General features: G+C 39.1%; 1 protein-coding gene across 1 annotated transcript in view; it reads right to left on the bottom strand.

Annotated features, from left to right (window-relative positions):
- FCHSD2 (FCH and double SH3 domains 2) overlaps positions 1-26799 on the bottom strand; it is a 166215-nt gene that overhangs the window by 109012 nt on the left and 30404 nt on the right. The window contains exon 3 of the mRNA XM_059816450.1: positions 22872-22917. Within this exon, the coding sequence (XP_059672433.1) occupies positions 22872-22917 (46 nt within the window). The remainder of the gene's footprint in view (positions 1-22871; positions 22918-26799) is intronic.

The following is a 26799-nucleotide window of genomic DNA, read 5'->3' as shown; positions in this document are numbered from 1 at the left end:
ATACTGCTCGTTAAAGGCAGGGAAGATCTACCTAAGACGGGACTGAAATCACAACACTGTACACTTGAATAGAGCAAAAGAGGATTCATGGAAACCATTTGCTCACTCACTGAGATATTCAACATGTGGGCAAGAAAACCCAGGGATGACCAAAAACCAAATCAGCTATGGAAAAACTTTCAGATAAATCAAGCATCATAAAAACAGAGACTACACCACCAACAACCACCACCTAAATACATACATAAAACAAACTTAGCAGGGGGATATGAACTACTTAATGAGTTCACATGCAAGCAGGGATGATTAAAAAATGTTCTGGTATCAGGTGATATTGATGTAAATGAGGGGCAATTAGTGGGACTAAATTGCTTCTCACCTTTAACGAATATCCTAAAACCATGCATGATTTTTCTTCATTTATTTTTGTATCCCATTCTTTTGCTAATATGGCCTTCTGTGAAATTTGATCACAACCGGTCCCCCAATTATGAAAACCACACATACAAGGTCATCTTGACACAGTAGCTGCTCTGTGTCTTTGTATTTTTATTAGAATTTGGTAGCAGATCCACACGTACAAGCAAACACATCTTCCAGACACTCTGAAAGGCAGCAGTGGCAGTTCTTCATTTTGTTTTTCATTCTCCACTCCCACAACAGTGAAATTTCTGGGCACCTTGCCAAATGATATTTAATTAAAAGCTACTCTGCTTTTGATTCTTTAGTAACTTGGTTACCAGCCGCATTGACCATTTATGCAGTGAAAGGAATTTAATATAAAACTGGTTTTCTATTGTGTTTACAGAACCGGTGACAGTATGATTTTGAGTGTAGAGACAGCTGGCAGTGCAGTTTGCTTTAAAAGCTCAGAGAGGTAAAATATAGAAGAAGTTGAGATAGAAAAAGCCCAAAATCGATGCAGTATTAGGTACACTAATGCTGTACAAATGCGATTTATTTCAGTTTACCATTTGGCAAACCAATGAACCCGTTTTCTTCCGGCAGAGGCAGTTCTCCCAGAGTACCTCAATAACGCCAAAGCTATCAAGTCCTGTGTTGAAGCCTGATATCAGAAAGAAGGAAAAAAAAGGATCTTTGATTTAAACTACACCTCCTGCACTCAAAGAGGGCTGATTAAACACATCTAGCACAGAGATACACACCAATAGAGCGTATAAACATTTCTTGGGTAATAAAGGGATACAAGTGGCTGGCTGAAGAATGCACTAGTTCTTTTTATTTCGAGGTTGGGTTTACTCTATCTTTTTTAAATGGTAGAAAAATATCTCTGATCCTATCAGCAGCCTCTGGTCATGGTTTTAAACACTTGAAATCATATCTTAGCCTCAGCAAACCGATCACTGGTCTTTCTGATAACCTGCGTGCAGCAGCGTTTATAACCCAGCCCACATAAACACTCTCTCCAGACATTTCTCAGTGCAGCAGCCACACAAGCTCCTGGGGACAACTGATGATTTTTCCCGAAACTGGTAAGGCAAAGGGAATTTCAACATCAGAAGCCTGAGCAAAACAAAGAGAACCGATACAGGCGACACCTTCAGAAGAGCGGGCAATGTATTTTCAATTCTAACTCCAAATAAAGGAAAAACAGACAATACCACGTGAGCAGGCATGGACACGCAGGCACAGCAGAACAACCTGGAACGTTCTCCCGTCTTTACTGGAAGATACTTTTCTTTTTAAAGATGCTGAACACTTATACTTAAAACAGCAGATAGTATCAGAAAAATCATAAAATCTCAGGAAAAAACCCTAGACTGTATCTAAACAATGGAATTAACATAGGACCTAGCCCTGCACCCACAGTGCTGAACACACATGCTGATACCATCAGCCAGCCAGGCTACACTCGTGCTCACACCAAGTCTAAATTCCAGCGATGCTTCCTCAGCATGTCCTAATCCTGCCATGAATCACCGAGCATTTCACGGTCCTGAACCCGGATAAACTGTAAGAATAATCAGGGAGAAACTTTGTCAAACACGACATCAGAAATCAGTTGAAAGAATAAATCTCTGTTTATTCCTGTTACGTACAACCCTGTGAGGCTTGGAGTTGGTGGAATTTTACAGCTTGCTTAGTCTAAATGGTTTTAGTGAAGAAAATATCATCATCATTTAGTGAAAAATTTTCTAAACTGGAGAACATGTATTTTATTTTTAACGGTAGCCTGTGACTCAAATTTAGCTACGTTTAGTATCTTAATTTGGAAGTTAAGCCTCACTTCAGCTCTGTGGCTTACCAAAAAGAGCACAAATACAAGGAACTGAGAAATATTTCAGAAGGTTGTTTTCAACATTTCTACCTTACAAGCTCTTTGCCTAACTTCTTAATGTCTGAGACACATAGGAAAAAAAAAACCCAAACAAAAAACTTAGATAAGCTGTACAAAGTTGCAAAGCAAGTAGTAAGATACAGCTTTGTTTTAGCTTCAAGAGTTCAATTTACTAATGCACAGCAAAAGCCCTTCTTCTCACGGACTTTTCACCAGAGACTTTTAAACAAACTAAGCAGTCACAGCAACAGCGTGAAGGTTGCTATAAACCAGGTAACTGGTTACAAGATCCAAAGCAGGGGGATGCCATCAGCTCCAGCAGTGGACAGGACTTGCAGTGGGACTCAGCTCTTCTGCTGTGTTTCTGAATGGGCTGCAGAAGGTGAGGAGCAATGAGTTGACATCTGCTGAGGACAGTTATTCAAAGCAGTAAAGTTAAGGGCTGATACCAAGAATCGGAAAAGGATTTTAACGAGAGTGAGTCACAGGATAACAAAATGGAAATGAAATTCAATAGAAATAATATAAAGAGAGGCAAACAAGGAAAAAACCAGTATGCTAGGTGGACCATTTCCATGCAGGGTCAAGATCTTGGGGTCATAACAGACAGGTGCACAAAAAACTTCAATGTCTATTAGCAGTCAAAAAAATGCACAACCCAAAATAAAAAAAAAGAATGCAACAGTGATATAAGTTAAGACAGGAAAGAAGAATGTAACACAGATTATTGCTATCACTGGAGGAAGAGCTGGAGCACCATCTCAGAAGTCTGTGTGCTGTTGTGGTCTTTCCCTCTGCTCCATCTCCAAGAAATAGAGAAGAGGCAGAGAAAAACAAGGATCAAAGGCCGCATCAGGAACGACTCAAGAGAGTTTGGACTCCCCAGTTCTCCTAGGAAACCAGACAAGTGAAGGGACAAGAGAATATGATGTTGGTTTATGAAATCATGACCATCATGGTGACAATAGATGGAAATTAACTGTTTTCTCTTTCTCCAATACGTTGAGGGCACCAGGTGAAACTAGCAGAAGTAAGGTTCAAAGAACACATTAGCCAGGTTGCATCAACAATAGAAGGTGCTGTAATCACATGAGTTCCAGCCAAACAACAAACCTCCTCTTTTAATCCAGAAGTAGTATCGTAAGAAAGAAAGAAAGAAATCCACTTAAAATTTCAAAGGGAAAAAATGGCAACCTAAAATATCTTACACTGGCTGGGTCTCAAGACCAGATGAAGGCTGACACATAGGCTATGACATACATCCCTCAAGAATGCCCTAAAATAAAAATCACGGTAAGAGTGGGAACACAGACAGAATTCTAAAGCAAACAAGCCTGAAGCCCACTGCCTCCCTGCCAGCTTCACTGACATGGCTACAGGTTCTCCCTATCATCTCGTAGGTGTTTTCTTCAAGACTTGTCCTAGAGTCTTCCATCCACGAGGTGACATCCGTGCTGCTCCAGAACACGAAGGGTATCAGGGATTTCATTTTAGGTTGCTTTGGAAGGTTGGTGAAACAGTACCAGGGAAAATAGGCGTGATGAGCAGGTCATTTAGAACAGAGACAGGCAGCATACGGCTGCCAAAACTAGCAGGGGGCAAATTTTCTATGTCATGCAATAATACTAGTAGTGGAGAGCTGCGAGCTGTAATATCGACGGTAAAGCACCTAGAAGAACAACTTGCCAGGAGGCAGAAATGCTGCCTTGTACTTAGGCAATACTTCTACTGATGAGACTATCAACACATCTTGCTTCCGGTACTTTGATTCCATCAGCCTTCCCGTATGCTGAAACGTCTTGACCACAGCACAAGGACCCTCGGAGACCCTACAGGGTTCTCTGTCCCCTCTGCAGCCTCCCTGACACACAATCTGTCCAACGGCCACAACACATAGGTTGTACCTCATACCAGGAACGTATGATCTCTGATGGAAATGGTGAGTTCGGAAGGTCTTGCCATGCTACGCATCATGATGCGATCCTCAAACATCAGTCCCAGCAGATCCAATGATTCACTTCCTCCCACAGAATTACACGCTCGTTTTCACATAGCTCGGTTCCAGTGATCGTCAGTGACAACCCCAAAATCGAGAGTGATGACGACTGAGTGGCCAATGCACATAGCATAGCGAGGATTTCTGAAAATGCAGGTAGCCAAGTCCATCAGTACAACTGTAGAATAGATGTATTTTCAACCATGACCTGGAGCGGAGGCATTAATCAAGACAGGAAATAGAAAGGAAATAGAGCACAGAAGGATAATAGCAACTGATCCAAACGTTTTTCACCATTTGGAGTATTCGAGAGAGGAACAAGAAGATATAATTTGGTTTTTTTACTGAAATCTAGAAAAAAATACGCTTATAAAATTTATGCTTTATATATCACGATGGCCGATGCCATTATTGTCCCTTCCTTCACAGATGTTCAAATGGGCAATCAAGAAGGGTTTCCGCTTTGTCAGTTTTTCCACTGCCTTCAGTCACAGAAAAAACCCAGCTCAAGAGAAACGAAGGGCTGGAAGAGAAGGAACTGAAATGCTTATCTTTACTCTAGGTTTTACAAAGCAGTCTCCACATATCAAAACAGCTAGTTAAGTACCATGATTTCTCCTTGCAATCAAGCCTTTTTATTTCTCTCTGGAGCCTGCTGCAAGAACAGAATTGCATGACACTCCTCTGCAATTGCAGACTTCACTTAAGAGTACACTGCATGAAAGCAAGGTGATGCGATGAATAGAGACCACGTCAAAAGTAAGAGCGCTAATGCCAGAAATTAGTTCTGCAGTATTGATGAAGCCCTCAGATATGTTAGCAGCTGTTAAGTTTCACCTTCAAAAAATTAAGACCTCTGTGTGTCCCACCCCATTTTTACACCTGCAAAAATACCTTTGTTGTTATATGAAGTCTTGCACTGTTGATGCAGAGCAAAAATGCTTATCTAGAGATACTACAGTACCAGAAAAAATAATTTATTGAAAAAAAAAAAGGGGGCCCAAACTTTTGAAACTCTGCAAGCTACAGGAGAACACATTTCATTGTAGTACAGTAAGTTAAACAAGTAGGATCTATCCAATTCCATTTAGTATTTTGTATTTTATATCATTTTCAAGAATTTCCAGGACAAATAAAAGGGCAGCTGAATTCCCCAAATCTTCACAATCTTCAATAGATTTATTTAAATCTACTCTTTAATAGAACAACAAAGCATACAGTCCATGCCAACTTCTGTAGATCTTCCGTGCGATCTCAACTTGTCAGCCTCCCAATTCTAGAAGCAAGTTTCAAAACATGAAAAATGTATTTCCTCATTGCTTGAGGCTACGTACGTACCAAAATAGCCAGTTAGACACATTTGCACAAACTGTATCAGGCAGAACCTTCATCCCAACCTTAAAATATCTTGAGCTATTTGAAAGAGTGACATGAAAATTACACAACTCATTTCTTTGACTATTAAATTCCTAATATTTTAATTGTTTAGAAGTAAAATCACAGAATGGTTGAGGTGGGAAGGGAGCTCTGGAGATCATCTGGTCCAACCCTGGTCCTAACAGTAATCTATAAAGCACTAGAAATGTACTGTTATATTCCTAGAAATAAGTTCTGTAAGTGGCCATCTAACAAACAACTCTTGAGGATGGACAGCTTAGAGGGAAAGAAGGGGGTGGGAGAGGAGGTAGCACAAGGCTTCCACCATTAAAAAGCCCTACTGTTAAAAAAATAAACAACACCCACCCCCCCAAGCCCCACAATTTTTATCTTTGATTGGTATGTAATTATTGCTAAGGAGGAAAGGAAATCAGCTTTGAAGTCAAGAACCATTGTTTCTTTGTTATTTAGAGGAAAACCAGACATATTTCTACTCCATATAATCAATATGCCATATATTTTTGTTCTTTTCCCACGGAAAAACCTACCTCTATAGCAGTGAGCTATTAACATTAGTAAAAAACACTTTTTGCAAAGCATGATTCTGTCTGTTTGGTGCAACTGTTACTAGGTAAGGCTGTAAAGTAATTCCTAAATCCATCTTCCCAAGGAAAGCTGGTTGAGCCATCAGACTCATGTCTTGGATGAGCCCTTCTGGTTCCTGTCAAGAAACACTATTTTGGTTTTGTAAATCGAAAAAGGGAACAGGGCAGATCTCACACAGCATTGAATTCCCCAAAATAGCCACGGGGTAAGAGGTACATCTCTTTGCAGTAAAAAAAAGTGACACAGTGTCATTTTAGCAACATCTTAGTATTTCTTAAAGATATTTCTAAGAACTCACGGTGGAGTCCTCATCCAAAAGCCTTCTGCATGAGACTTTCCACAAGGTGTCCGCACCTAGATTCAAATTTCCGGAGCGTTTTGGTGATGGCAGCGGGGTTGTTACGTGAGGGCGATTTTGCTTTCTAAATGGAAGCAACACGAAACCTACCATGCTATCTATAGGCTACAAGAATGATCAGAAATAAACATTTTTATGGATTTCAGCTGTTTCTGTCTCTACACAACCCCTTTTGACAGACAGCAAGGGTTAAGCAGCTGATGAACAGAGATCTTCACAATGATGCAGTGTCTTTTATTTAAAAGCACACAACATGATGGAATAAAATGGAAAGCCCTGTTTAAAGGAACTTTTGATCTTTGATTCTCATGTCCCTTTGAGAACCCTCCCTTGGCCATCAATTGGGACGAAACCTTTTGTTCCCGACTACAAGGAACAACTGACAAGTCGGTCATGGTGGGGAGCTTGGTGGCAAAGAAAACTGAAGCAGAACATGTCAGATCAGCCGTAGGATATCTTCACTTCTCAGACTTGAGATGTAGGAGTGCAGGTGAATGATGGTCTCTCAAAAAAAAAAAAAAAGATATGTTTATTTACCCTTTCCGTTTACATATATGAACCTTTGTATGGAAGATTTAGCTTGGTTTTACAGGAGTATACACCATTGTGGTTTCATTCGTGTTCTGTCATAGCCTCCACAACCTGGATTAATTTGTTCAGCTTTCTTCTTTATGTTTTTCTATCCATCTAAGAGCAGCATGTGCATACTTCAAGCATGTTTTCAAAACCAAAGGCCTAGAAATGAGCACATCAACCCAAAAATTTGCTTTCACCCCTCAATTTTCATTAAATAGTCTTATAAAAAGGAAAAGATTGTATCATCATGACACTTGATAGGTAGATAGTGTATTATCCTTCTTATCCAGAAGGCGACACTTTTATGAACACACAGAAAAAGTAATCCTACTCACAAATCCCACCCCCAACCGCATTTACTGGAGGGCATTCATACAGATGCTTTGCTCTACCTTAAGTGAACAGCAATTATCAGGAAAAACAAAAACAGAAAACCAACACCAGACAGAAAACATCTTTCAAGACACTACTATAAACAGAAGAAAAATAATTTGATAGGAAAAATGCAAATTTCTACCTAGCCTATTTGGACAGACAATCGAAAAGCAAACACAGATGTACTTGGCATCCTGAACAGAAATAAATCCAGGAAACCTAGTAGCTCACAAATTTCACATCTCAAAAAAATGTGACCAGCCCTCACATTTTTTTTTTTTAAATTACCTCTCTATGGTTTGTGAAGGTAAAAAGAGCTTTGAGCCACATTTGTACACAATCAGAGCTAAGAAAACCAGTGCTGAGATTTTTTTTTTTTTTTCATAAATCTGCAGGCTTCCTCCTACTCAATTAGTTTCTGTTTGCAACCGGTATGAAATATGCTTTTATTCTTGGTGAAAATATGACAAACTACCCTTTAAACTGCAAAAGGCGGTGTATTAAGTATATTGCTAGTGAAATGAACAGCAGTAAGAATATCTGTCAAGCAGAAAATACAGAATAATATTTAAAAAAATAAAAAAGGCATAGGAGGAATAAGTCTATACAGTCATCGAAACAATTTTGGGGACTGAAAGGAACGTTTTACATATATAAATTAAAATGCAAATCAATGTTAAGGATTTGCTCCTGCACTATACTTACACTAGATTTCCACTTCAAGCGTGGCATTCCTGTTTACTGATGACGATGATGTCACTAACTTAACAGTCAAACTGTATTTTAAAATTTTTGCTCAATATAACAGAAGTACAGAGTTAATTTGTTTTAATATACATGGAAATCTCCCAATATAAAGCTAATTGCACAGACTAAATTTATTTTTCATGGAAAATAAGGGACAATACTGAAAAATATTGTCCAATACTGAAAAATATTATCCAGTTTTTCAAGTACACTGCTGCAACAGATAGGCTACAAACCAATGAACACTACTGAACGAAGATAAGTCGCAACAGTTTCAGCGATTAAGAAAATAACCACCATGCCACTTTCATTGAAACAGCAAGAGACTAACCCACAGTATGTTTTCACTATTTCATACTTGTAATTAGGAGATTCATTGGCGTACGTGAATTTTATGTAATTAGAATGGAGGCCATAACACAAATTTCTTCCCCATTTTGGCTTCAATTCAGTACTGCACTTCAAGAACATGCTTATGTCTATCCCAATTTTTTACGGCTAAAGCCGTAATAACAGTTTTGTTAAATTTGCCCAAAATTTCATGATTTGGTTAAAACCTTTCACCTTAGTAGCAAATAACTGTTGACTTCACTGAAATGTCACTGAGTGCTCTAGAAAACACTTAAGAGTTTTTTGTTTAATTATTATTATTTCTGTGATAGCGCCAATGCAGTAAACAAGTGGAGCGCATCATCTATACGGACTGTGTATCACGCCACGCATTTTTTCCACAATCCGGCTGGACAGCATGCTCCCTCATCAGTGTGGGTTTTGTATTAAAAAAAAACACAAAACAAAACACTATTTTAGTTATATTTTAAAAAAACCACAACAGTTCTAAACTGGCATCTTCAAGATCCTTGGCACTGCATCGACAAAAAAACTAGAGCACCAAGCTTTTGAGATACTGTTATTTATTCCTTCTAAAACAATGCGTAAGGGACCCAGCTGAAGTGAGCTTCACTGCTGGCCACACAGACCTGAAAATGTAACAGTAAACGTTTGAGGCCACAGCCGTTTTTTGGTGAACTATCAGAAATAATCCCCTAGGATCTAAAAGCTGATGTGATACCTACTTTTTGTTCACGTTTTGTGAGAGTTCCTTTAAATACGGGCAAATCACTTCATTTTTAAGTGAAAGCTTACGTATTACTGGTAAAGAGCACAAGTCTGATGAGGAGCGGCTGAGGGAGCTGGGGTTGTTCAGTCTGGAGAAGAGGAGGCTGAGGGGAGACCTCATCGCTCTCTACAACTGCCTGAAAGGGGGTTGTGGGGAGGTGGGTGTTGGTCTCTTCTCCCAAGTGACGAGTGACAGGACCAGAGGAAATGGCCTCAAGTTGCACCAGGGGAGGTTCAGGCTGGATATTAGGAAAAATGTCTTTCCTGAGAGAGTGGTGAAGCACTGGCAGAGGCTGCCCAGGGAGGTGGTGGAGTCACCATCCCTGGAGGTGTTCAAGGAACGTGTGGACGTGGCACTGCGGGACATGGTTTAGTGGGCATGGTGGGGTTGGGGTGGTGGTTGGACTTGATGATCTTACAGGTCTTTTCCAACCTTATTGATTCTGTGAAGAATAATTAGATGTAAAAGTTTCTCATCTACAGTTTATAAATATACCATGTCTTTATCATGCAAGTCAATGAGAGAGTGGCACAGTTGTAGCTCCAGAGCCGGCACAGTGGACATGAAGAATAACACTTAATTCCGTAACACACACGAGAAACATCCTAGCCATTTACTTATATATTTACCGAAGGAGTAAGCCATACGAACAGCAGCACACACTCGCTTGCCTAGATCATATAGATAGGCTTCTTTGCTGCTAGCACATATTTGTCAGATTAGCAGCACATCTTTTATTACTTTACAGCTGCCATTTGGACTCCTCTCCTGCACCGGCCCGAGTAACCTTATGTTTCTCCCTCCTCTTTCTTGGGAGAGTAGTCAGGACTGGCTGATAAAAGGCCTTTTATCTGTATGAAACCGAACAAGTCAACTACTGTCGATTCAGTCTTATACTGAATAATCATTTACGGTAGATTTGGCTTAAACATTCTCTCTCTGTGGTTTTTTTTTTTTTTTAGCTGTCAACATGTTCTGGTTTGTACAGGTCTGAAAGCGTAACTTCCAAGGCTGCAAAGGGGAAGAAGGGAGTACAGTTTTTAAAAATAGTTAAGAACACGTCTACTGTACCCTTTAAAGTAATCCTCGGTCTAAGACAAACAGCTTTAGCAGCCAAGAAGGTCTGCTCAGTTTGCCTTACATCCATCTAATAAACTGCTAAGTGTCAAGCGTAAAATCTGGAGCACTGGGGTCAGGGACTGCTCTAGAACCGAAGGGATGACAGGCCGCTCCTGTGGAAGTATGTTCAGGCATTTTTACAGCGTACATACAAGTTTTATGTACTTTAACTGTTGCACAGTGGGTTAAGTGAGCTTTTTTTTTTTTTAAAACCAATGGAGACATTATCCTTGGGAAAATTAAGGTAACATAATCTGAGAAATATGAAAAGAATAACTTCTCAGAAATATCACTACTTAAAATACATGGAGTCACACAGACATAGTCCAGAACCACTGTAGTTACTGTGCGAAGGTGCAATGAAACATTTCTTTGAGTCCCATAGAAGAAAGGAATAACAACTCTTATGAATTACCTCTGTCTACCTAACATTTATAAACCTGCTGAACTAGTTGAATCTCAAAAAATTTAATCAGCTGAATTAACTAGCTGAACTTCAGGATAAAACAAAGAATGAAGGTCTACATACCTTTATTTCTGCATGGATTATTTTTTTAAACAAACATTTTCATTTTAATTATACTCTCCAGAGTACCATTCTCAGGCAATTCAGTGATTGCTGGTTTTCCCTAAATTATGGCCTTTTGATTGTAACAGAGAACGTGCTCATTAGGTAAAGAAGCAGTGTTATGCTGGAATACAAAAGATTTTTTTTTTTTAATTGATGGCTCCAGAACACATGCAGGGCTAACTAAGAAAGTGCATAAATGCAAATAGGTGACAAATGAAAGTTAAAATGACAAATGTTTTTTTACTTGTTTACGGTGTGCTAGAAAATGTGAGGAAGGGATGATAGGTGATGCTCATCCACCGAATATTTGCCTTTTTACCTAGAAGCTTTGGGGATAAAAAAAACCCAAGCCACATTCAGAGCATTCATAAGCTTATTGACAACTTGTAGATCTCTGCACAGAAATGCCCAGCAGCGGTTTGCAAAGCAGGATGCATGTCCCACCCCTGAGGAAATGATACCAGCCCAAAAGCCGAGAACAAGGGCGGGAAGAGAACAAAGCGTGGAAAGGAAGGCGCAGCCATCACCAGGGGACTGTGAAAGAGGAGGGGGGTCAACGGCCAAAGAGGTGCCTCGGGTAGGGCCTGGGCTATCAAACAACTGTGAGAATGAAGACATGTTTTTCATGGAGGCTGCTGAATGCTGGAACAGCCCCAGAGAGGTTTGGGAATCTCCACGCTTCAAGATTTTCCAAGCTTAAAGGGGATGAGGGCCTCACCAACCTCACTGAACTTTACAGTCAGCCCAGCAGGAGGTTGGACCAAATAACCTCCAGGAATCTCTTCCACCCAAAATTGTCCTGATTTTAAAATTTAGAGTGGAAATAGAGTTCCATTACTCAGCAAAGGTCCCAGGAAAGGAAGAGGCAGTCACGACTGTGACTGAAAAAGGGACTTACGGCAGTGATACCACCTCCACTCCTGACCTACGAACTGCCTGACCACTGCCTGCTGTCCATCCCAATTTTTCATGAGAGCATCTCACAACATACCTGATGCAGACACCTTGTTCCAACTCATTTTCTGGTTCACTTTCCCTTGTCGTTCCCCACTTCAGCCGTCTGCTCTCCTACTGCACCCCAGAAACGTTGCAGGGATAATCCTGCCGCCCATTCCCTTGGATGTAAGAACTAGTTTTGGATCAAGGGAAGGAAGGGCATGAGAACTAGGATGAAATAAATGGCCATTAAAATACGGTTGGAATAAGATTTTTCTTTTTTTTTTCCTAAAAAAAACCCAAAAAATATAAATAGGATATGGGCTCTTTTACTGTAAACTTACGCTTCGCCTTAGTGGTAATTTTTCACATGTTCCAAAACATTGCATAAGTGTATCCCACTCCCTTCTCCCAAGTCATTCCTAAGGTTTAAAAGAAACAGGTACAAAGTATTTGCATTAGGGGGGAGACATAAAGCCAGGCTTAAATAATTCTGAGATGAATATGTGATGCATATGAGGCATTATGGTATGGAAAGCTAAGAAATGAAGAAGAGCCTTCCTCTTGTATACCCAGGACAAGATACATGAAAAGACGCGCATGAAAAAGGAATCCAAACAGAGGTGGAAAACACCAGCTAGCGTACCACTGGTATGGACTTGTGACTCAGTGCTGGTATTGCTACTGCTTTGGAGGCCCAAAGTTTCCACTTTGTTTATTTTTAAAGCATTGAGTTGTGACTAGCCTGCCCTCTTAAATCACCGGAAAGAGAAAAGCAGATATTGGGAAGGGTAACTCTTTGGATTGAATGTGTTAGAAAAAAGCTGAAATGCTGATGCATTTAGAAAAAAAAACCTAAACACACACAACCTACAGTAAAGAAAAGAGTGATGCCCACAGAAGCAGCTCACAGATAACTCCACAGACTGAAAGATACACTGCCTGGTTCACAAAACTGAAAGACCGAGTGAAAATGAACAGCTTTTAAGAATAAAGTTTTTCATCTGAAAGTAGAGCACTTACATGTATCAAAATTCCAGGCAGTGGATGCTTATGAGCGCTGTAATTGGAAAGAAAAACAACAGCTAAACGCAGGCTAAGAGAAATTTGCTTGCATCAGTTCAGCAAAAAATGTCGTTTCTTTATGAAGGGCTTTCTTTGTAGAAATAGCGTAATTCTAAGCTTAGCAACCCCTTTATAAGGAACTAGATGTTTTCACTGAAAATAGAAGCTGACAGTCCACCTCTGTTCTTAGAGAAATATTATTTTAACCTAAAGAATTCCATAAAAACTGTAGCAGATAGCTTAGCATTTTTGAAAGGCTGCCTTTTAAAATTCTTTTTAAAAATGGACAAATATTTCAGTGTAAGGCATTTTAATTTTTCATGGAACAGAACAGTCAGTCAGACAAGACCTATATCAGATACCTGACTTTTTCCCCCCCCACTTTAAGTGCTGACTTGCATTTCTTGGAGAAGAAAAAGTACACGAACAACTGAATGCAAAAATCTACATAAAAAGAGAAGGTCACCGATAATATTGTTTGGAATGTCACACGTAGACCCATAGTCTTTGTTCCATGCAAAGTATATTATATTAAATGTTAAACGGACTTTTAATATAGAGAATTCTAAAGAGCTTCTTGTTTTGCGGTAAAAAGGGAAACATGCACTAAGAGGTTGAACTGTGACAAGTGCAGAATAGTATCAATAATCCCATTATAACACCTGATTTGTCAAACTTGTCTCTACAAGTTATTCTAAAATTCACAATAGTGTCCTTAACCATTTATGAAATGGAGCAGATCACGTCTTTGTAGCATTCACGGCCACTGATTCTCCATGCTTTGTTGGGAAGAATGGCATGAATAGCTACTAAGTCTTACACTTCATTTTCTTCGACCTCTTATTGATATCGTGGTGTTTTGAATGGTGTTTGACTATAGGGGAATATAATACAAAGGTAGTATCAAGCAGGTGTTTTCTTTCTGGAACCAGTAAGTTCTGTTGAACTATTATGCAGCATCGTGGCTTAACGGACCAAACGAGGTCATCAATATGCATGATCTCCACATCGGGCGGTGACCGGGAAGCGGTATGGATCCTCTCCTGAAAAACAGAAAGTCTGTCGAGCGGAGATTTAAGACAAACCAATAAAACAGTCCAGGCTCCAGGTGTATCTGAAATCATGGGTGTGCACACATTCCACACCAAAGATGAGATTTTTTAGGAAAACAGCAAGGAATGAAGACACTTATTTAGAGTGATTACACATTAATAAATAAGTATTTCTAATAATCCAGGTTGAAAAACAGGTTTTCCTCCTAGTTGTGTACCTTAACTGAAGAATACAAAGTTCTTTTAGAGATCACCATGGATTACCCAGAAGAAATATCATAAACTAAATGATGGCACAGAATAAAGAAAACTTATTTTGCCAAGAAGATACTTGAAAGAGACTTATTTCCTGGTAGAAAATTTTCTTCCAGAAAAATTATTTGAGACCTATTACTAATAGCAGGACACATCTAGAAAGTAAAACATAAGAAGGTTCTTAACTTACAAGGGTTTGTTTTTTTTTTTTAAAAAAAAACAGAAAATGAAAGCACACAGCAAGACAACTATTTAGACTTTCATTTAGACAAACAAAGGTTATTAAATTCTTGGACTGGGAAGCAGGATGCTTTATAGATCACTGATTTTAAGCTGATTAAGTTGCATAAGCAGAGGAAGTAGCAAACAAAGATATGCAACAATTCTCTCTAGCTCTTTGAAAGAAATTAATTACTCCAAAACAAGAAAAATGAGCAAAACTATCAACAAGCAAAAATTTAGACAGACTGGGACAAATAAATTTGTCAGATAACTAAACAGAAGTTCACTATTCACATAGAAGGCTATAAGAAAAGAATATATACAGAATGGAAAAGAGAGGAAATAGAGGCTATTGAAAAATTCAAACTGGGGAGTGGGAAATTCTGCTGGTTGATGGAATGATGGACAAGGAGTGGGAATTAGCAGTAATACACACCCACTATCGGGTGTGGAGATTAAATTTATAAACGGACTTTAAAAAAGCAAACATGATCAATATCTATAGTCTGTATTTGGAAAGCAGCAGTTTGTGTATGTTTTAACACAAACCAGCACATTAGTACCATGGAGAATGAAGAGAAAGACCTTCTAATCAACACACCCATAAAACTCACATCTTAAGAGAAAAAACTATTGACCCTTTGACATTTTTATAAATGCTGGAATATCAGAAGACAAGGTAAATGCAGATGGAGATGCTCTTCCTCATGTAAGAAAACACTATTTAATAAACATTTGGACCGGCCGGATTCTGCTTTTTGCAAAAATAAAACTGGTTCTCATGAAAATATTACTCCTCTTGAATATTTCCCACCATTTTTTCCACTTGATTGACATGTCAGTGTGTCATAGCGAACGGAGTCATATAGGTCAGTATGCGAAGACTACTAATCTATTATGCATTAACGAGGTAGACGCAACGCATTTTCATGAATCATTTGTCTTAGTACCTAATGAAATTTTAATTTAAAAACAACATTAGATACCAGTAACTAAGACTTCAAAAAACAATTGTCAAAAGAATCATTGATCTAGGCCATGTTCAGTTGAGCTTTCCAAGCACCTGTGCAAGGCCCTCTCAGTATTCTGTGTTTTCATCAACTAAAGACAACAAAAATCAGCAAAAGGAGTAACTAACCAAGAGAACAAAACAGTCATGAAAAAGAATTTGAATTGCTCGGTAAACTAGGGAAGTTCAAACAAAATGCGTTCTCATACAGTTCTTCAGGCTTGCATCAAGCACGTGTGTAGTAAAGTGCTTCAGGAGTAACATGCCCGCAGGCAGGACGGCTGGAGCTGGAAGGTGGAAAGCGAGAACTCTCACAGGTTGTCCCGTGCTTCAAGTGCCAGTGGTGACATGGATGTCAACCAAAGACATCATCTCCCAGAAAGCATCAGCTACTTGTGAAGGCTCTACCATCCTCCCTAGTTTCTAGGGTTAATAAAAGAGCATACTATTTTTTTCTCCACCCAGAAACCTGCTCAGTTTTTTATATTTTTATTCATGAAGCAGAAAAAGGTCTTCAGAAAGAAGCACAGTATGGTTATAAGCAAACCTGCCTGACATGGTTTTCTACGACAGATGGGATCAACCAGAGCATGATTCCGAAGCGGGAGAAACAGAGGAGCCTCACAGCCCCTAAGTATACATGAGGGAATATCACTCAGTGCAGGAACAGGCCTGAATGGCTCTGGCATTTTTGCATTTGGATCCAGAGGTTTCTTAGATACAGCTTTTCCCCCTCCCCCAAGTAGCTGTGCCAACAAGGCTTAAGGGAGTAACATCCAAAATAAAAAGTTACACACAAAGCTTCAGTGGCTCTGCTGACTTTTCCTGTAGGAATTCCTACAACGAGAAAGGCAGAGAATTCAGTTCAGACCTTGGATTCTAAGATTTCAGTAGCTGTTGTTACCTCGGTACAGGTGAGAAACGAACTCTCCTAAGTCAAAGAGGTGCCATAGCCACCCAGCCACTACGGGACACAACTGACGCTGGATAAAGGCCATGCAGAAGGTCTCCCTCCGGGCTCTGAGGGTGAGGCCACAGCCCTGGCTTGGGAGGAGAACATTCCCCAGCGACTGAGGACAAAAATGTGGGGTTTCATATTCAGTAAAAGAACAACTGGAAAATTATTAAAAGCTATGCAATACTATTGTAAAACAGAATGAAGCTACCTCAAACCTACAGACATACTTTTGAGTAACGCACGTGGACCAGCCCAAGCCTCCGGGACCACTTGACGCAGCCAGCGTGAGCCAGGCTGGACGTGGCTTTCCAAAGAGATCTAAAACAGTACAGTAAAGATACTGAAAATCTCAAGAGAAGGATTATATGGAGAAAATTCAGAAATTTAAAGGGTTGGGGGTTTTTTTTAGAATTTTTTTGTCTGTCTTTTAAAATAGACAGCAATGATTAACACCTGCAGACATGCAGTGAGATCATTTATGGAAAAAGACTTCACTCTGTACTCTTCCTACTGTTTCCTAGAGAAAGTTTGAAAATACAATAAATACATAGACGGATTTCAAAGCAATTTGCTGTCTTCAAATTATCTGCTATCAAGTACATCCAGATATAGCAACTATTCATCTCACTGCCTAGTACGGAAATTTCTACAGTCTACTCATTTATTACAAGCGGAAGTTTTTCTGCAGAGAAGCCGCAGAACGATAGCCAAGTTTCTTCAAAAGATAAGCCTGAAAAAAAAAACTAGTTTCCGTATGTGTGCTAATTACCAACTAAACCCCTCCTCACATGATCTGGAGTACAGAAGTCAAACCTCTTAATTCCCTAAGAGATAAAAGTATGCCTAAATCTTAGTAATACATCTTCCCCACCCCCCAAAAGCTAATTTCACAGGTATTTTTTAAATTACTGCTTGATTACCAAAGTCATCGATTTCAGCCATAAAGCAAAAACAAGACAAATGGCTAAAGTATTACGGAGATACTCTAGAGAGAGATTTACCGCAGCAGTAAATCTAGTGTCATCCTCAAAGGAAGAAAGAAATATTTATTTAAAGTTCATCGGTGAACAAAACAGGCTACTGACCAGTCAAACCTGCGGCTGCTTCTTGTTTGTCCCCAAGTTGGGGACCCACCCTTAAGGTCTACAATCTCTTCCTGCTCCCTGTAAGGCCACAGTAACCTTCTGTATCCTTTGGGCTGAAAAACAAACCCCAAACATTCTGTCTAGACTACAGGGAATGAACTCATAGAAAGTTGCTTCTGGGATTTTCAAGGCAGGTACCTCGAGTTTATTTTACTGATGCCCCAGGGGTTAGCTAGCTGCTGAGTCAGAGGGAAGAATTTTTTTTATTCCAAACCTGCCGTAAGGTTGCGTTTGCCAAGCTGCAGTTGTTTTGCTACATGGGATTGCTGAATCAATCCAGGTGACTTGCGTTCAGTGCTGGAATGCATTTATAGAGCTCTCCAGCACCTTCCCCAAGCCTCATAGACATCGCTATGACTGTGCCTGCCACCCTCCTGCTCTTACAGTTAATACTGCAATATTGCAATAAAGCAATATATTTTCAAAAGAGAAGTACTTTATCTAGCACCTTACTTTTCTTTCTTGAAAGATTCTACTTTTACTACAAGTGGAGCAATTTGATTTTCAAGAAAGTTGTCTGTGGTCTACTAAAGTACACCTTACCTCTTTCTAATATGTCAGCAAAGGTACTTTACAAATAAATACTTGGAGAGGGCTCCTCCTCTATAAACCTCAAAGCATTTTACAAAGCAAAGGAAGAAAAATTATTGGAAGTCTATTGCAAAAATTGCCAAACGCTTCTGTTTAAAAAAAAAAAAAAAAAACCAAGTAATATTCAAAAGACCAGGAATCTAGTTCCCATTCTATCAGAAAGACCCATATGATGTTGGCTAAAATTCACGCAATTTCTCCAATTCCTTATTAGGGAAACACTGTCACCTTTCCAGTCTTCACAGTACAAGGATAAGTCCATTAATATTTGCAAAGCGTTGGACTATATGGTAAAGAACAGCAAAGAAAAGAAATTAGCTACAGCACAAGTTAATAAGACATGGGGGTGGGAAATCTCTGATTTTAATCCTTAGATTTTTAATCCACTGAAAAATTGTTAAAAAGGCCGCTATATACTAAGCAAAGCAGCCTAGCAACCTTGTCAGAAGATGGAAAAAGAAATGGTCAGCTTGTATCTTCATAGAATCACAGAATCACTAAGGTTGGAAAAGACCTGTCAGATCATCAAGTCCAACCATCAACCCAACCCCACCATGCCCACTAAACCATGTCCCGCAGTGCCACGTCCACACGTTCCTTGAACACCTCCAGGGAGGGTGACTCCACCACCTCCCTGGGCAGCCTCTGCCAGTGCTTCACCACTCTCTCAGTAAAGAGATTTTTCCTAATATATCTGATTTTAAATAATGGAAAACCAATACAGTAACAAAAAAAAAAAATCAGGCAACTATCTGGGCACCACAGCCCATAAATATTATTTAGATATATAAAATAAATTATACGTTATATTTATTATATATGTGCTTTACATATAATGTATATACACGCACACATTATATATACACAAAAATTGCTATTGGAATATTGCAATTTTCTAGAAAACTGGTATTCACATATTCTGACATCTTGAAAGAAGTGTTTTTTCAACCCTGGCAAGATGCTCACAGGGTGAGGAAAGCTGGTAAAGGCAATTATACTCCCTGCTTACACCCAGCTCTCCTCTTGCCTTCACTGCTCCTCACTCCCCCCCACCTCCTGTCCCCCCATCAGCTGCTCTGACAGGCTGCTTTTTTCTTTGGCATTCCTCTTGTTTTAAGGCTCCTCTCCTGATTATCATCATCGATACGAACACCAAAGGATGCGCTTGCACTTCTCTCATAGCTGCCAATAGGAATGTGTGGATATAAACAATACTATCTCGTATTTTCTCCATGTTTTAAACCGTTTTCAATGTATCAAGTTTCTCATTGCAACAGAGCCAGCAATCGACACCAAGTGACCTGTCCACCCTCTCCAGATCATGGAGAAGATAGCTGTTGTTACTGAGCACGCACATCTCTTCCATGCTAATTTGACCTCCAGAAAAAAACAGACAGGGAAAAAATCGTAACAATTAGTGCCTTTTTTTTTTTTTAATCCAAACAAAAACTTCTACTTGCAACTCAGTTCAAATTTGAAGCTCTTGTGCAGCTCACAGAATGGACTTCCCTACCTTTTTTCTACATTATCAATGCCTTCAGTGCAGGTGCTACAGTTAGCAACTAATTAGCACGCACTGAAACGAGTACACGTTTCACAACTCCAGCTCTTTGAGGTCCCTCGCAGCCCCAAAGAGAAACGCCACGTTGATTGCCTGGAGTCAGGTTTTTCTCCAAAACAACGATCGTTAAATATCGAGCAAAACCAAAGCACGACAAAACGTGACACTGAAGGTCGCCTCCGCGTTCTCAGGACGTGACACAGAGTGGGAATGACCGTTGCCAAGGTAAAAGTGTTAAATCATAATAAAGCATAATAAAGTAGAGATGTAATTACGATCTTAAATTTTTTTCCCCCATTTTACCTATTTAACATGCTAGATAAACCAGTTTTTTACTAGGTAGCAGCAAAAGCACACGTTCACCAAGTTGTTCTTTCAACTAACAAAAGAGTATTCTTAGCCACTGATTTCAGCCAGCTTATTAATCATGGAGAACAGCTAATAATAATACTACAAAATTGCAATTTAAATGCTATTACTAGAAATACTGTTAATGGGAAATGAGAGCCTTTCTCTGCTCTCAATTCTGAATATTAAGGTAAGTCTTTAAGCATGTATTAAATAATGCAGTACTGAAAATACAAGTGGAATAGCTTAGCGCATACTCACAACAGATCTAGAAAGGACTGCAGAATCGCAGTACCAGGGCTGATCTGCCAAATATTTCTCCCATTTATACCACCGCACAGCCCAGAAAACCTGCTAAAGAACCCACTGGAGGCAGACAATAAGCAGGAAAACAGCGTAGAAAAGCTTCAATGGCAACAGGTACAATACAGTGAAGAGAGTCAGTAAAAAAATTCCTTGATAAAATAAGACATAGGGCAATATACATACAGATCCTGTAATTCATCACGTACATTCAAGCCGCTTACCAGGTAATTAGGGATAAATGATAAACACTAAACCATGGTGTTTCACTAGCACTGGTACAGGTTCTCCTTCCCCAAAGAAAAGCACTCTGTGTATAGAAACTTGGCACCCAAGTGTAGTGCATCAGCACACAAGTCTTTTAAACCAACAAAGCATTCAGTTCTGGGAAACTTATTTTCACTGTCCACCCTTCCACTTTTTTTTTTTTTTAGCTTGCCAAAGAAGTCATAAGTTAGAATATTCTGAGTTCCCTAAGGTAACAAAAGGCGTTTGGACAGAATATGTGAAAAGATTTAGAAATCTCGCTTCAGAAGCTAACAACTGAGAATTTCCAGTTCCCTTTATAACTGGTTTAAAAGGAATCTCCCACTGTTGAGGAATACGACTTTACATTTATTTTGATTACCATTTGTCTCTCACCAAAAGTCTTTATATGAAATTTTATTACCATCTCAAAAACAGAAATCCTTTTACAAGCCCAAGAAGAAATATCCCGCATTGTTGTTGAACTGTACACTTATCAGCAACCCAAGGAAGCGATCCCACAAGACTTCATTCATATAAGCAGCCTTTCAGTGAATCTCAAATGATGCAGCTGTATTGCTGGAAAGTTGGTGGTTTTTAAAGGCAAGTATCTGAAAGCCTCAGTTGTTAAGACTGAGCCTTTCGAATCTGAGAATGTAATTATTTTTCCAACTTATCAAGACTATTCCCTAAATGCAGCGACTGCTGGATGTGACTCTGCATATAAAAAACATTCCCAGCACAGAATGGATAAACGTATTAAGAATTGATCTTAAATTCTCTACAATGTCATTACAAAAATCACTGAAGAATACATGCTTTTAATCAAAGTTTCATTAGGCATATATCGATTCTGTCATTGAAAAATTGCTATATTTAATCAAATTAAGTGCAACTGCCGATGTAATCAATGTATGCTAATGTAAACTCATGTACAATGAAAGAATTGGAGCCCCAGTAACTACAGACCCTTATAGCACCATTGGGAGCGTTTGGATTAAATTCAGGACAAATTTCATTTACTGATTTCAGCTAAGTTTTGGGGCTGAGACCACATGCAGAAAAGCCAGGACTTGAAAACATGTACATTGCAGTTTCAAAGTATGCAGAAATCCTCTTTTATAAACTGACAGTAAAGCCTGGCCAACAGAAAACGTTTGTTCTGTATGTACTTGTGGGTGATCGAGCACTGATGACTAAAAGAACGCATGACACAACAGCCTACAGACTACATTTGGAAACATCCTAGCGACAGCTTGTGTTTTCACATTTCACTTCTGTCACCGCCCCAACATCAACAATTGTAAAGTCAGGCACATCTCCAGTTGTATTTTTTGTATATTAAGTTCCACAAGCTCCCTCACTCCTATTTTACTCTACCTTTAATCTACTTTAAAATAAATACATGTATTTTTAATCTGTTGTACGTGGACTTAAGCTCCAAGAGCCTTTACTGTAAATTAAGCAGGCAGCTGCCCCTTATTAGATGTTTTCTAATTTTGGAACAAGGGAGAAAAAAAATCAATCCTCCCTCCTTTCTCACAAACAAATCAAAATTCATTCCACTCCCTATCACAAGCATGAGGCCAAATCTGGCTGCGTTTATTTCAGATGAATGGGAAGCTGCTCTTGCTGAAGAATGTGAATGTAAATTTATTTTGGACTGAGTATTCCAGAACGCATTTCCTCTCCCTCTAATTGACCTGATTTTACTTTTTACTCAAGTTTCACACCAACGTCTGAGAAAACCTCAGAGAGTTGATTGACTTTATAACAATTTGAAAAAAAATAATGTTAAAAATGTTTTCTGTACCCAAGAACTTGCCTCAAGTCAAAATGTCCATGAAATCACAGAATGGGCCTAAGCCCTGCATAGGCCAAACTGTCTGATTCAGAACTTCTAACAGATACTTTCATAGTAAGTAACTTATGAAAAGGATAAACCAAAACACATACACTCTGGAAAATCTGCTAATGAATAAATTACCTCAAGAGAACAATGCCATAGACATGAAAATTATTCCAGAACATCCTACCTGTGCATATTCTTTCTCAATTGCAGCTCTTTTCTGACTGAATGCTCTGAAAAAGAAAAAAATATAATCCATTAATATATACAGCAAAACTTTATGAATTCAGTAATTTACTTAACAGGGTTTTCTGCTAGACAGTCTTTATAGGTAAATGAGCAACAAAAAAGCGAAATTGTTTGACAACTGTGTATCAGCAGCCTAGCAACTAGCGCATGTGCACTTCACATATGTGATGTTCAAATTTCCAAGTTTTATTGGACAAACTCAGTTCCCAGGACTACCAGTGTAAATACCGTTTACTTCATTAAAGGCTCATCAGCTTTCCACTGGTATAGCCTAGGGAAGAATTTGGTAGCACAGAACAGAATTTGGCTTTATGCCTCTAGACGGACTTACTTACTATTTCTTTTAGAGTCTTTTTTTTAAGAAAAAGGAAAGCCCTGTTTCCAGAACAGCAAGTGAACATACCAGATTCATGGTTGTAGTTACAAGACTAACAGCCTCTCTTTAAACCCATGCTGTCCCACAGCAATATCCCGATTTACCCATTAATGTAGCTAGAGCATTAGACCCACTTAACTCAAATGGTGCCAATCATAGCGTGTCGTTCCTCATTAACATCAGCGCTGCCCTCTCATGCAGGGGCTCAAGATGTACCATCTCAACATATTTTAAAAAAGAGGGTTTCAACACTATCACTGTTATAACAGGAAGAAGGTTGGAACACCTAGATGTGTCAAGGCTCTTTCTCCAATAGCTTAAGCTATTCCCTCTTTAAAAACCCAAAGCAGAGTAATTTTCTTCAAGCTGTAATATAAACTACGAAGCTTAAGGCTATGCCATCAGCAAAAGAAAATCTAATTCTATTAAAATTAGTTACACAATAATTATGGTGACATGTTAATAAAAAAATCCTCAGGAACATCCTATAATAAGGTTAACTCAATAAACACAAACAAAAGGAGCTCTGAACAGGCTCTTTCTACCCCTGCCTGCTCCATTTCACCCCTGAGGAGCATCCACACACTGATAGGGCCTTACAGGCTCAGTCTCCCCAACGGGATGTAAAACAAAAGTCTAAATGCATCGTGATGGCTTAAAATTCTTTCCAGATTAATGATAGCCCCAAAGAGTTGGCCATATTCCAACTCCAGCAATTACATCCCATCTTCCCAAATCCCGCCCCGTGTAGCTCAGGTGGGTACAAAGGGCTGCACGACTGTGCCATACGGAACTCCCCTATATGAACAGGTAAAGTTGTCTCAGATGCTTGTAAATGACTCTACTTTGTAAAGCAGTTGAGATATTTCATCTAGTATTACAAAACAATTTCTTTGAGGGTCTCCTGTTCCAAAGTCCAATATCCCAGTCAGTTCAGCAAACATCTAACAGACAAAATATCCTTCTGTAAAGAACTCACTTTTCTTTTAGTGTAAGTAAAGAGCATAAATAACCGCAGAAATAACTACCAGGAATAACTGAAATGTGTTATCAATATTGAAAAGGTAAAAGAAAACAAGCAGCTGTCTTTGAAACGTAAATCTGGGAAGACTTTAGGCAAAGGTAGTTATTTTCCAATTCTCAGCTAATCTTATTTGAAAACATATAATCAGAGCTAAATGTTAAGGGTACTCAGTTTACACAAAACCAGGATATGGAGCTGCATCTTTCACCATGAGGGGTTTTTTCCCCCCATACAAAACAAATTCCACTTAAACTAATTGCATAACAATAATTGTGACAAGCTGGAAGCCTAAGATATCCCCTAAAAACCTTCTACGTTAAAAGGTTTACACTCAAGAAGAAAAACAAAGGCATTCAACTGGCCCTAGCGTAGAATTACAAAATACCATGCAAATCAAATTTACTCGCGAAACCGACAGAAATCTTGGACTTGGAACGACTGCAAGCTCCAGCATGAAGAAAACGTATTGTACAGTAGCAGCTCCATAAATGAGAAACATTTTTAAAGTAGTTTTTGATTTTGTTCTGTGTTTGAAATGGGGTTTTACCAAAAAGTTGGCAAGACGGCACGTAATTCAATTTATACAATACTTAAATTTGTGTTTGATCTATGTTTTGGTGAATGAAGGAAACGGTAAGTACTGCAAGACCGGCAGGATCAGCCGTCTGCATTCCTTGAAGCTGGTGTTCTCTGCTGCTTTGTGACTGCATTTCCCTCGATTAGTCAAACACAAAGCTGTTTTTAACCTCGGGACGGTTTATACAGGAATTCTTTTATGACAACCATAAATATATTACAAAACATGACAAAATATGAGACTGAACTAGACAAATTTCCCGGGAGAAAATTATTTTGAGCAGGGGGAAAAAAAAGTCTGACTAATAAATGCATCATAGTTTCTTAACTTGGGAAACCTGAAAACTTTCATGTGCGTATCTTGATTTTATGTGCAAAGCTGGGATATTCTTGACCTCATTGTCATTCAAGATGGAATTTCAGTTTCATTCATATAAGGAAATGTTTGGTTCTGTAAGCTAATAAAATGTTCTCTGTTACTGAAAAGTTTTTAAGAAATGAATTAGTGAGTGGGTCTACAAGAAAGCAGGAACATTATTTAGGGTTTCTTTAAACTAGGATCTATTGATATCGGCTATTACATCATTAATGGTTCATTTGAGAAAAAGAAGTGCAAGAAACACCAGAATTGCATACCCAAAAAAAGTGTCTTAGTTTTTGTTTCTAGACAGTAATTCCTAAATATCATCTCTACCCTGCAAATGTTAATTCATGCGATATACTTATTCCCTTTGCCCCACTAAAAATAATTCAAAAGCATTTAAAGTCTTGGACAGTTTAAAAAGAGGGTGAGAAAGAATAAATACAAAGAAATTCAACAATATTTGGTGTATACGATCAAGCTAAGACCATTTTTCTTTTAAGTATGATACTTGCCATAATCCTCACATTGCAGGAAAATCCTGACTTAGTCTCCGAAAAAAGAAAACCAATTAAAAAAACCAAATTTACGCTCACCATCAGGACAAGAAGCCGCCATTTAAAAGAAACATTATTTTATTACACGTCCAGGGTGTGACCAGGCGCCTGTCTTTAAAAGACCCTGCTGCTAGGGAAGACTGCTGCAAGCCCGAAGGAAAAGTCACACTCAGGAAAGTTATTTCAATGGTTTCAACATAACATGATTTAACATCAAGAGGCAATGCCACCCACCCACAGCATTTCCTCACACACTGCTGCCTACAGCCCCTTCCGTGGCTTACAGCTCCGTATGACTAGAATGAACCTAATCCTGGAGGGATTACGAAGGAATGTTCTTTCCAAAGCCCGAACAGCTAGAGAAGCTCTGCAGGGTTGTCTTCCTTTGAAATGTCAGCAATCGGCCAAGTCTGGTCGAAAACAGAGCAGTGGGGTTAGAGAACAGTCGCTCCTAAATGATTAGTCGTCATTAGGACAATAAGGACTAAATGTGGGGTTGGAAAGGATTTCTCTTTCAGACTGAAAACTAGTAAGAATATCTGAAAAGGAGGAGGGGGGAAATTTTTCTGCTGCATAGCAAGACTTTGCCTACCTACATCTTCTCCTTACATTCCTCCTCACCAGGCTTCTGACCTGGGAGAACACACTCCAAGGTGCACCACGAGGCTGAGCTGGTCGCTTTGCTTCCTGAGGAAGGAAATTCTTTGGTCGGAATTCATATGACTTTATGTGACCAAAAATACTTGGATGAAATGTAATGATCTGTCGTATTAAAGAAATTAATATTACGTGACCTAACTTCCCCTTGGGCTCTGTGAAACAGCGGAACTGTAAGGGAGCAGGGGAAAGAAAACTACGCTTACCATCATCCCCGCTTTGTCAATACTACTTTTACTAGTGCCGAACCCTCACTCTCACTGCAAATTCCTAAACACCAATTCCAGCAACAGCTAGGTATTTAGATTACTCATA

The sequence above is a fragment of the Gavia stellata genome, chromosome 1, assembly GCF_030936135.1.
Source record: "Gavia stellata isolate bGavSte3 chromosome 1, bGavSte3.hap2, whole genome shotgun sequence".
In the NCBI taxonomy this organism is placed as follows: domain Eukaryota; kingdom Metazoa; phylum Chordata; class Aves; order Gaviiformes; family Gaviidae; genus Gavia; species Gavia stellata.
The sequence above is the reverse complement of the archived record's forward strand: the minus strand, read 5'-3'. Positions and strand labels throughout refer to the sequence as shown.